This window comes from Sinohyriopsis cumingii, chromosome 15, assembly GCF_028554795.1.
Source record: "Sinohyriopsis cumingii isolate HCF-2022 chromosome 15, ASM2855479v2, whole genome shotgun sequence".
NCBI lineage: Eukaryota > Metazoa > Mollusca > Bivalvia > Unionida > Unionidae > Sinohyriopsis > Sinohyriopsis cumingii.
Genome location: NC_142975.1, coordinates 18610302 through 18622434, shown reverse-complemented (window position 1 = coordinate 18622434; position 12133 = coordinate 18610302). Strand labels below are relative to the sequence as shown.

General features: G+C 33.5%; 1 protein-coding gene across 2 annotated transcripts in view; it reads right to left on the bottom strand.

Moving 5' to 3' along the window:
• Positions 1 to 12133, bottom strand: part of LOC149781363 (serine/threonine-protein kinase mTOR-like) — a 165860-nt gene that overhangs the window by 148708 nt on the left and 5019 nt on the right. For both annotated transcript variants that reach the window (XM_089935452.1, XM_089935453.1), the window contains exons 2-6: positions 7714 to 8014; positions 6795 to 7030; positions 5374 to 5475; positions 3705 to 3803; positions 2365 to 2499 (exon numbers count right to left, since the gene is read on the bottom strand). In XM_089935452.1, the coding sequence (XP_089791578.1) occupies positions 2365 to 2499; positions 3705 to 3803; positions 5374 to 5475; positions 6795 to 7030; positions 7714 to 7939 (798 nt within the window). In that variant the 5' untranslated portion in view covers positions 7940 to 8014. The remainder of the gene's footprint in view (positions 1 to 2364; positions 2500 to 3704; positions 3804 to 5373; positions 5476 to 6794; positions 7031 to 7713; positions 8015 to 12133) is intronic.

Sequence of the window (12133 nt, the reverse complement as noted above, 5' to 3'; positions counted from 1 at the left end):
GGAAGAAAAAAATGCACACAACAAAGCCAGAAGTTAGGGGGTTCTTGACCCATATTCTAGACATTCATTTCTACATATTTCTGTCAATTGCTCTTTTTTGTTTTTCTTCAAATTATTAACAAGACATGCTTTTCTACATATTTTTGTGCCAAAAACACATGTGGTAATTACCATCAATTGTGTCCTTGTTCAGATGATCATGTGGGTGACCCAAAACCTCTTATCCACGTTTTGTCTAACTTTCAGGAAAGAAATAAATCTAACTCCTCAATTAAGTCAATCTGTATACAGAATGTGAAAAATTACAAAGCCATCTTTTCACCATTATCAATTGAAAAATCAATGAAACTTTGCCAAATTTGTAAATATTTAAGAGAACCAGTTTATTGTTGTGACAGCTTGTCAGAGGAAAATGGTGGATATAAACAATGCCTGATGATGTGTCTAATTTACACTTGCTGATTGGGTAATTGAACAGTGTGATTGACAGGTTGTGATAGGTCAATTCTGTGACTGAAACACTGTTTAATCAAGATATTTTAATGGACTTCTTTGACCAGTGTCAACGAATTCTGGGAGTGAAATACTGTACCATCAGGTTATACCTGTGTGGAATTGAATTCCAATACCTTGAGATTGGTCATACAGACCTTAGGCCGGACAGGCTGAGTCTTTGTTTAAAGTTTACTCAAAACATGCCACTACCAGACCGCAGTTATAAGGGCACTGCCAGACCCCAATTATAAGGACAGCCAATGGTCCAGAAATAACCTGGGGCCATGCAAGAAGTAAAACAAAGCCTAGCAGATGCACTGGCACAGATTATGGCCAATGTGAATAAAAGGCTATTCAGTCTTTACACCTGGCTAAGTGACTGCTTTGAAAGTTTGTAACATAGTGCCAGTGGATTTACAAATCCAAGGAGATCACGTTATTCACTTATCATCTAGATACATCTATTGATATCCACCTTAGTAATCCTCAACCTTGGAACTCAGAACAAGGCCTGCAACAACATCTTTAACATTAGTGCCAACAAAGACCCACAAATGAACAATTTTGCAACAGTGTTCTTTCACGTATTAACATTTTATCAAATTAACATAAAAGTATAAATGCATGTGTTTAAACAAAAGTAGTGTACTCTATAAATAACAAAAGAAACAATGCCAATATATAAATAAAACATACAATAGACACCATTCAATACATACATTAGGCTTTAATTAAGGGGACATAACTGATAATCTCATTTTTGGTTAAACCTGAGAATCAAACTGTGTCCCTCCCACATAATGACATAGTATAGTAAGGTTATTGGTGGAATAAATTATCGTTTCTTCATGTGGCTTACAGAAAAGGTCAAGTACTGAGATAAACTTTAAGTACTATTGACCTTTGAACACAAAATTAAGATTACCCAGATTTGCTTAGGACTGACAATTAAGATGGGCCAGATTTCCTTTAGACAGACAATTAAGATGGGCCAGATTTCCTTTAGACAGACAATTAAGATGGGCCAGATTTCCTTTAGACAGACAATTAAGATGATCCAGATTTGCTTAGGACAGACAATTAAGATGGGCCAGATTTCCTTTAGACAGACAATTAAGATGACCCAGGTTAGCTTATTTCAGAATGAGGTTAAATCACTTCAACACAAATTATTAGTCTATGACGATGATTGAGCACAATTTTGTAAGAGAATACATGGAACATACTTGCAACACTCCAAAGCACTGGTCAAACTGGTGAAAAGGCATAAAATGGAAGGTATCTGCAAGGACTTTTTAATGGATCTAGCACCAATCTCTCTAAAAATAAACCACATTTGTCTAACTTTTGTCTTGGCATGTAGTAAACACTTTGAAACAAGCCAAGAGATGTAATGAACATCTTTATCAGCTTGTGAGGCCTGGATCTGCAAGATAGTGGATGTACGTCTAACGTATTATGAATAAATAAATTATCAGAGAAATCCTTTGATACATTCCTTAATCACATGAATTTTGAAATTCATTCACACTGTAAAACAATATATATTCAGATTGCAGAAAATAGGGAATGTAATAAATACATTTACCACACTGGTGCTTTTTTCCTAGCTGGGGGAAAAAAAACTCATCCGATATGGTTTAAGAGTAGGACCCTGCCTTGACAGCACTGACATAACTCTATGCCATACCAAACTCATTCTTTCCACCATGTCAGGAAAAGAATCAAGGGCATGGATGATTTTGCATGGATATGCCTCATGTATAAAATTTTGAACATTGGCAACTGCAAAATCACAAATATAATGTATAAGATATACCTAAAAACATCTCTCTCTCTCCACTCACCTCCCCCTCTCTCTCCACTCACCTCCCCCTCGACACTACTACACCTCAGCAATTCATTGATGATAAGAAGGGATCCATGAGCCCAGTCATCTCGTGTCAGCTTCTTCTCACGACCTTGAATCTCATCATATAGCTTCTCAGCTTCATCAAAGCATTGCTAGGGTCAAGCAATACAAAATGTGTACAATGAATTCACTGTTTTTCATAGTGTACCATTCTTTTTATTTCATAGTAACATCAAGATGCAGTTTATAAGACCTTATAAAAGGTGTCAAATTTATAAAAAAACAACATAAACACAGGCTCTTGGCACATCCATGACTGTAAGTATCTGCAAAAAGTTCACTTTTTGTTTTTACCAAGCAATGAAAATTGGTAATCAAAAATTTAAATGAATCAACTGTAGAAAAGTATTTAGAAAATCTTATATAATAGTCATAAATTTATATCATAGTACAGCATTAACATGTTGTATAATAGTCATAAATTTATATCATAGTACAGTATTAACACGTATAATAGTCATAAATTTATATCATAGTACAGTATTAACATGCTGTATAACAGTCATAAATTTATATCATAGTACAGTATTAACATGTATAAATTATATCATAGTACAGTATTGAGAACATCTTGTATAACAGTCATACATTTATATCATAGTACAGTATTAACATGTTGCATAATATAGCAAAAGCTGTCTTGGGAGATCACTGCTATGAAAGACTAGCTGTCTTGAGAGACCAGGTTCTCCTTGCACAGATTTATTGGTTATATAGCATTAATGCCTTCATGACAGACCACGTTTTAAGCGACCATTAATTTTTGGCAGAAGGGATGGTCTTTCAAGACTGGTTCTACTGTAGTCATAAATTACAGTATAGTACAGTATTAACATGTTGTAAAATAGTCATAAATTATATCAGAGTACAGTATTAACAACATCCTGTATAATAGTCATAAATTATATTTTATACTAAAGTATATCTGAAATCACGTGAACACTTAAAACTTCTGCACAAATGTGAATATGCCAATGTATTCCTTGATGTTATTCTTTTGTATTTAGCGCCAATTTTCAGCACAAGATAGGCTATAGATGGCAGTCAGTATAACTGAAGGAGGAAGAACCCATGAAAACCCCAGTAAGAACCACAAAAGTGACTGGCAAGCTTTCTCATATATCCACATTGGCCAAGCCCATGACTTGATAGAGGTCAGATGCCAATGATCGGTAAAGGTGAGCACTTTAGACCTCTCAGTCACCCAAAGCCCCTGTATTTCTTGAAGGTCTTTGTTACATAATCAAAGTAAAAATGAAAAAAAAAGATATTTTGCACAAGAAAGAAAATTATTCACCTTGTACCATTGTGACCTTTGTGCGGCCTTTCCCTCCCTTTGGGAGGTCACAGCTAGTGCAGCCCTCAGAGCAGCAACTGCACCTTCACGGACGATTGGCTATATGATAATAAAGATATCAATACATTCTTATGAACTGCTTGTTGACTAGTGAAACATCTTGATTACTAACCAATCAACTTGCTTACAAAAATGCAATTAAAAGAGATGATCGATTGTCCAAGATTTAATCATATCAAGCATTAGTTGCCTTAAGGGCAATGTCAAAGCACCCTCAAATATGGCTCCCTCCTGGTACTGCAGTTGGATCTATCACTGATAACTGTTACATACCAAAACAAGTTATTACAAGAATGATCACAAATTTAATGAATGCATATATGTGTGGTAGGGGGATTTAAACAAAACACCACTCAAACAAACAGTAATAAATTTAGTTTATGCAGATTAAAAATATTTATATATTTTTAATTTCATTAGGGTCTAGAATGTGATACATTTATTCAACCCATACCGTCACATATCTGATACATTAATTATACATTAATTCAACCCATATCATCACATATCTGATACATTAATTCAACCCATACTGTCACATATCTGATACATTAATTATACATTAATTCAACCAATACTGTCACATATTTGATACATTAATTCAACACATATTATCACATATCTAATAAATATCACATATCTAATAAATTAATTCAACCAATACTGTCACATCACATATCTGATAATTAATTCCACCAATACTGTCACATATCTGATACATTAATTATACATTAATTCAACTCATACTGTCACATTAATTCAACATATTGTCAAATATCTGATACATTAATCCAACCCATACTGTCACATATCTGATACATTAATTTAACCCATACTGTCACATATCTAATAAATGAATTCAATCCATAATGTCAACTATTTGATATGATAATTCAATCCATGTCACATAACTGATACATTAATTCAATCCATATCATCATATATTTGATAGATGAATTCAAGTACCATGGTTTAATTTTGGTCATGTGGTCCCTAACAATATTACATTATAACAAAGGTCATTATAAGGAAAAAGTAAATTAATTCAACACATCACCCTCTCCCTTTTCCATTTCTATTATTTCTGAAAAGCATCTCCCAATCAATTCTGCATTCAGTTTCTTCATAAATCCTTCATATAAGAAATTTTATGTGACTTTAGGTCACATTTTACTGTAAATAATATTTTTTGTCAAATCCAAGAAGTATTAAATTTTTACAAAACTAGATAATGTGGACATGGAATTGAATCCTTCTGTGTCCTGTATTTACAACCATTCAGATTGCAGAAGTGCATGCACAAGTCAGTATGTTGCAAAATATTAATTTCGCAAGAATTGACCTAAATGGCAAGTCAATATCATAGGTTAGAAACTAGTAAAAGCTGTGTCTCCAATCATGTCATTTGCACAACAAGAACATCATTCCCATGATGGCTAGCTTAGAAACCACCTGCAGTGATTGATTGGTAGTTTTACCTTTCGCAGTGCACCATAGGAGAAAAAAATAGATTGAGTACTTATGCTAACATGGAAAATGGTAGTTACCAGCAGTCTCACCAAGAGCAACAAAATCATAAAACTGCTGACAGCCAATAAAATTAAAATACCTTGGGATCTCGAACAGCATTGAAAACAGAATCAAAGAACTGTTGAACTTGTTGAAAGAAAAAGGTTGGGGTATTGACTGCAAGCTCCTTTAATACCAGTACCTGAAATGAAATAGGCACAAAATGAATAAAAGTGCAAATATCATATGGAAACACAAGATCAAATACAAGGGGTGTTTGAAACATTTGAATTGATATCTTTACAACAATGAATTCCAATATTATTTTTTATCATAAATAAGTGTACTTTTAAAAAGATCAAAATCAAGTTCTTTTACTTAAATAAAATGGCTGCAATGGTCATTTTTTAAATTTAACTGTATGGTAAAACCTGTCTTGAAAGACCACCACTTCTGTAAATAAAAATGGTCTTCTGAGACAAGTGATTTCTTATTAGAGGTAATCACTGTCCATAACTAAATAGATTCATGCACTGAAATATAGTCTTAAAAATGATAGGTGGTCTGCCAAAAGAGTGATTTAATTAGGACAGGTTTAAGTGAACTAACATGTAATTAGGACAGGTTTAAGTGAACTACATTTTTCTTTTGAAAACTGTAACCTTTTCCTAAAATGTTCCTATTTAAATTAAAAATGGAAAATTCTTCCGAATGAAAACCACAAAGTGTTTACTGAAGATTGCCCAAAACTTAGCTGGACGGTCTATGGCAACACAGGGTGCTTTTAATTGCAGGGTCCATTCTAGAACTGAACATTTAGTGGGAAAATGTTTAATCTTACTTTTGAAAAAGGAGGAAATCTTTCAATAATATACTAGTGAGTTAACAGAATAAACAAAGTATGGTTTGCAACACTGTTGCACAATTTTCAACCTATGACTTGATCTTTTAAACTCTTTGTTAGAAATATGGAGTGAGGACTCAAGGTAGATTAGTTCTGTTTTGTAACTAAAGGAGTTGCCCTCATTAAATAAAGTCTTTCTTATTATAATTATTATTATTATTTATGCCATTATGAATTCTAGAACAGACCTTATTTTCTTGTTGCTCATGTGGATTATCATGTATTTTTCTCAGGTAAATTGAAAATGACACTTACATCTGTCATTTGGTAAAGATGTAGACCAATCTGGGTGTAAATTTTCAGGTGCAAATTGCTAAAATTGGGAATTTCTCATGATGTTGAAAGCTCTCATATTGCAATAGATGGCCACATTTTTGGCCCCTGAGAACCCCATAATTAATCCCTGATTATGGAATAAATAGGACCTAGAAAGAAAACACATACCTGCCACATAGACTCTAACCAATAACCACTAGCTTCAGAGCTGATCTAACACACCCAATCTTTTAACCCATTTGGTTAACATGTATCTACTATTCAGACTCTAATGAACAACTTTGGCTTCAGAGCTGATCTGATTTGCCCAGGATTAGATGTCAATGAAGACATCAACTTACAGCTGCATGGCGTCTTCCTTCATGTCGATCTCCTGTTAACCACTCAATGGCCCTCTTCACCTCAAACTCTACATACTCTGCAGCATACGTTCCTGATGATAAAGCTAAAATTCCAACAGCTTTTGCTGCCATTTCCATTACCCCTACATCACTGGATGGCAAGAGATTACGAAGGTAGTTAGCAAATCTGCTGATCCGAGTGGTGGTGTTGCCAACATCAACTCCAATCAAGCTCACTTTACATACAAATGAGAAAAAAATTAACCCACAAAGTAAAAATATTTACCATTAACACATATTTATAAGTCAAGTCCACCTGCACACAACATACAGTGTTCCAGCAGATCAGGATCCATATGTTGTTTATTCTACTAATTACACCTAACAAACTGAATAGACCCAGATCTTCGCATGTATTACACAATGTCAGATCTGGGTCTGTTCAGTTTGACTAGAGTTTTAAGTGAGTATATACTGTCCTTTCACAGAAGGAATAACATACAAATCTATTTAATCGACTCTCTCAACAGTCAATATATGAGTAGTGCTAGTTCTAATTAACATTAATTATCTATAAACTTTCCAAATAGTCCATTATTTGCAAATTCTATATGCAGCATAAAGCAATTTATACATCAAAAGCCCTGTTTCCATCATATAACCAAAGCTTTTGAGCCTGACATTATGATTAACAGTGTAAGAAATGATACAATGTAATAACCTGAAAAAATATGCCAACATAACATCTGCCCTCACCATACAATTTCTGAAAAAAGCCATCTATGCCATGGCAATGGGACATAATTATTCGAAAGTAAGAAAATAAAATCTCCTTATTTCTCAGCCTTGAGTATGTTTTATAATAGCTTGGTACAAAGAATAAGAGAGACTAAGAAGAAAACTAACAGCCCTGACTTACCAATAGCTAAAATGCCTCCTTTCTTCTCATTTAGATCAGAACTAGACACCATCTCAAATATGTGATGGTTAAATTGATCCATAAAAGCTGTGTGCTCCTCAACTGGCATTTCTCGCAGCTCTGTGCTGACAAAGTGATGAAGCTCATTTGCTGTTTTTATGCGAGCTTCCTCTGAACGGCTCTTTAAGCCAGAGGTAAACTGCAACATTACTGCTGTCAGTGACATTTTGCAAGATGATTATGTCATTACACAATACCAGAAGGCCTCAACAGCAACAATACACAACTGAAACTATCAGAGCTGAAATGGAAAAGGAAAACACATTTTAAATAATCAAGACTGAAGATTTTAAAAATCAGCTACTAGAGTTAGAATCAGATTAGAGGTCAGATTTGTAAAATGGCTGTTACATGCAGACATATCAAAATTAATTTTTGAGGAATTTTAATAGCTGTTATATGCAGACATATAAAAATTAATTTTCGAGGCATTAAAGAACCAGGATTATGATGGGGCCACTTTTTAGCAAAACTGCCAGCCACATAAGTGAAAGCTTTCTTCAATATGCCAGGAAAGCAAAGTTGACTGTACCTTGCCATGAATCAACACCTATTCCCGGCATAATCAATTGAAAACTAAAGAATCATTACTGTCATTTAAAGTAATCCAATACTGATGCTGGTAAATGCTTTTCAATAGCTGACCTACCCTGCATAGTTTGAAATCAATGAGTGTACTGCTTGTATCTGGGTTGAGTTAAAGCAATATAAAAAGAGACACTGAAACAATACTAACTAATCATACTGGTTTTATTTTAAATGTTTTGACTGGCTGATAATCATGTAATTTATCCCAGTATGTCGACAATATTTATACATCCACACATGAATCATTTATCCATATATACACATTACTTACTGACCAGTGTAATATCAATTGTGTGCTTGTTTATTATAATGTAATAACAATGTTCTGCTTATTACAATGTAACAGGAATTGTCTGCTTGTTTATTACAATGTAATAGCAATCATCATCTTATTTATTATAATGTAATAGCAAATGTATGTCTGTTTATTATATTGATACCTTTACAATTAACCTAAACGATCATGTTCCCAAATTTGAAACTCACATTTTAAAAGTAGCAATTAGAATAATTACTCTACAAAGGTGATTATGCTGCTGGACAAGTAACAATATTTCTTTTCCCAACTTGTCCTAATTTATCTGATCTGTTTTATTTGTACAGATAGCATGGTCCTGGATTGTTGAAATATAATGAAAGGTCTCACTAGGATTTTAAAATTAGGAGTCCAGGACTACTATTTTGGTAAAAATGTGAGTCCCACCAGCAAAAGTTGCAGTCCCCATAAGCATACTGAGCATACCTTTAGTGGCTAAATGTCCAAATGAGAAGAACCAGTGGTTGTCATGGAGTTTAATTTTCCAAATTCTTTACACCACTGACATGTACCTCTTATTTGTCCATTACAGTGAGACTGAATGTTGTCAATTCAAGGAAAGGCCTTATTCCAATTGCTAAGCCAGGCATCATACACTTTCTTACACTTGGCTACTGTTCCATCTAAACTATCAATTCCAGAAACACTCCTCTCATTATGGTCTTCATAAATTTGCCCTTTAACCCCAAAATACTTATCCAAATTTGCAAACAGCATTTTGTCTAAGTCTTGACATGCCTTGATTTCAAGGTCATACACACTACTTATTCGGCTATGCTAGGAAAGATAATGAAAGCTAAAGTTGTTCACTTGATGTACTCTTACAATGACCACATGTACATATCTTGGTCTTTCAGCCTCTGAATTCAGTTACTGTAAATATCAGCACATTTTCCCACGACTCAGCAGCTAGTCTAAGTCTCTGAACTTGCCGCCCAGCTATTGTGTCATGTTCCTTTGATGTACTCTTATAACAACAACATGTACATCTGGGGGCCTTTCAGCCACTGAATTCTGTCATTGTAAATATCTAAACAGATAAAAATTATCGATAGATCAACACATTTTCCCACTCAGCTCATGGTTGAAGTAGGACTGGCAAGCCAATAAATTTGCTACTGCGTGCATATGGGGGACTCCTGCATCCCAGATAATAATTTGCATCCAAATACGGGTGATTAATCATTTTCAAGACCTCTTATTTTTTCCAGATCAAAATGTAAAACAATATAACAGCTGTTGACAATGAAGTTGACAGAAAACCAACCATAGCATCTCATATTTTCAATAAGATAGAGATTGTAAAGCAAAAGGATGGCAATCAAACTGTGTTCCCTTGATGAGATGGTCATATCTTACTTCCTTGTGAGCAGTAATAATAGATAATTAGGTTCCTGATAATAATTAATGACTATTCATGTGATATCTGTGCCGGTGTATAAGCTCCTCACACAAAAACTGGAACTGAATTAAAAGTTTAGAAAGGTTTAGTTTTGGACTTTATCATTATTATTTAGCACATACAAAAATTATATAGTTTTAATTTTTTAAAATTTGCTCTTTTTTGTATTGCATTATTAACTGAAAAAATACACCTATTCATGAGAAAATGTGGTTTGTAAAAACCCAGGGTATGATATGCATACAGTCATATCCTCTCATTTTAACTCTTTTGTAATCACAGAAACAGCAGCACCAGTTAAATTTGATCATCGACTAATCAATCAAAATGGTGGATTTTTTTCATAACAGTACAGGATTTGTGTGACATTATTCCTTTTACAAAGTGTATCCACTAAAAACCAACTTTAATAACCCCAAGGTATAATGACAATGAGTAATATCCCCTTATTGGAACTCAAAGTTATTTATTATTATTATTATTATTATTATTATTATTATTATTATTAAGTAATTTAGCAGAAATAGGAGCACCACATAAAACTTATTTCATCAACTGATCAATTAAATTGTTTTATTCTATAACAAAATAATTGTATCTTGGAGATTGTACTGTCAGAGTTCTCAACTGATGTGTACCATCCAGTTTAGACACTCGGAATTTAAATTTGACCCATTTTGATGCATGAAAATTATGAACAGTGTGGTTTTATGATGCAAGCTAATTTAGGCCAGGGTATCAGTCTTAACTACCCTTGATTTGCCTCCAGAATAATTTCTTAGTGAATGGGCACTGTTCATAACAATGTAAAGAAGATTGGAAAAGTGAGTTTCTGTGGATTAAACATTTTGTGAAAGAAGTACAAAGAGTGATGATATGTGTCTCTCAAAAAACTAATGATTACTGAGATTTTGTTTTGACTGCTGAGATTTCCATTTTGATAGTTTGGGTAAAAGGGGCAAATGATTTCTGTTTTTAAATCTATTGAGAACCCAGAAAGTATAATGTTTACCTTTTGTAAAAAGTAATTTAAATGCCTATAGTTACTCAGTATAGTCACTGAACACAATAATCACCTTAAAACTATAGTCAGTTTCCTATCCATTATGAATCGTACCCCACCTTCTATCTATCTACCTGACATTATTACAATCTGGCTGAGTTATTTAATCCCTTCATTCTTTACAAATTATATGGAAGCCACGTTATTTCAGGTGGCAGAGCATCTTACTCATAATGCAAGGGTCAAAGGTTTTTATCATTTTGCACTTAGCTCCCATTTCTTCAGCATGATATAGTCAGTAATGTGTTAGTCATTAGCCCCCAAATCCAACAAATTTCAAATTACACGATGTTCCATCCATGCAAATTTCTTTAATCTGAAAAAAAAAATCATCACTTAATAATAATAAGAAGAAGAAGAATGTTAATGTCTAAATTAATTCTTTTAAAAGCAGCCAAAGCATGAACATTTTAAATGCTATTATGATTTTTTTTAAATAATTATAAAGTAACTTTTTCTCAGACTGCAATATTGTGGAATGTTTCAAATGCAATTCAAAAAATGGTAAAATGCCTGTACTCTACTTACATGACAATTTCATAATGCAGCAAATTCTGTCACTGTGGTTTTACCTCCTGTTACAGCAGTAGGTATCTAGCATGGTATATATGGTATACATGTACTAATTTTGATTTTTTTTACCTGCCCAAGCATCCATGTCACAATATTGCCCCTTATGATGTGCATTAGGCTATTCTAGCTCTTAAAAATTGTGTACCTTTAACATTGCACTAACTGTTAGCTACATTTTCCCAATTAAAAATATCTGCAATGATAGAACATTGTATAGTTTGAGATTTGTAAGGTATAAAGGAATTAAATAATTCTTGGCTAGAATGTAACTGTGCCAAGCAAATACTCCAAAAGACAGATAGTGGGGTATGATTAATAATGGATTGGAGACCGACTATAGTCGGAAACATAAACATTTTTTTAAAAGCTCAAAACTTTAAATAAGTTTTATATCTTTAAATAACAATACTTTCCAAAT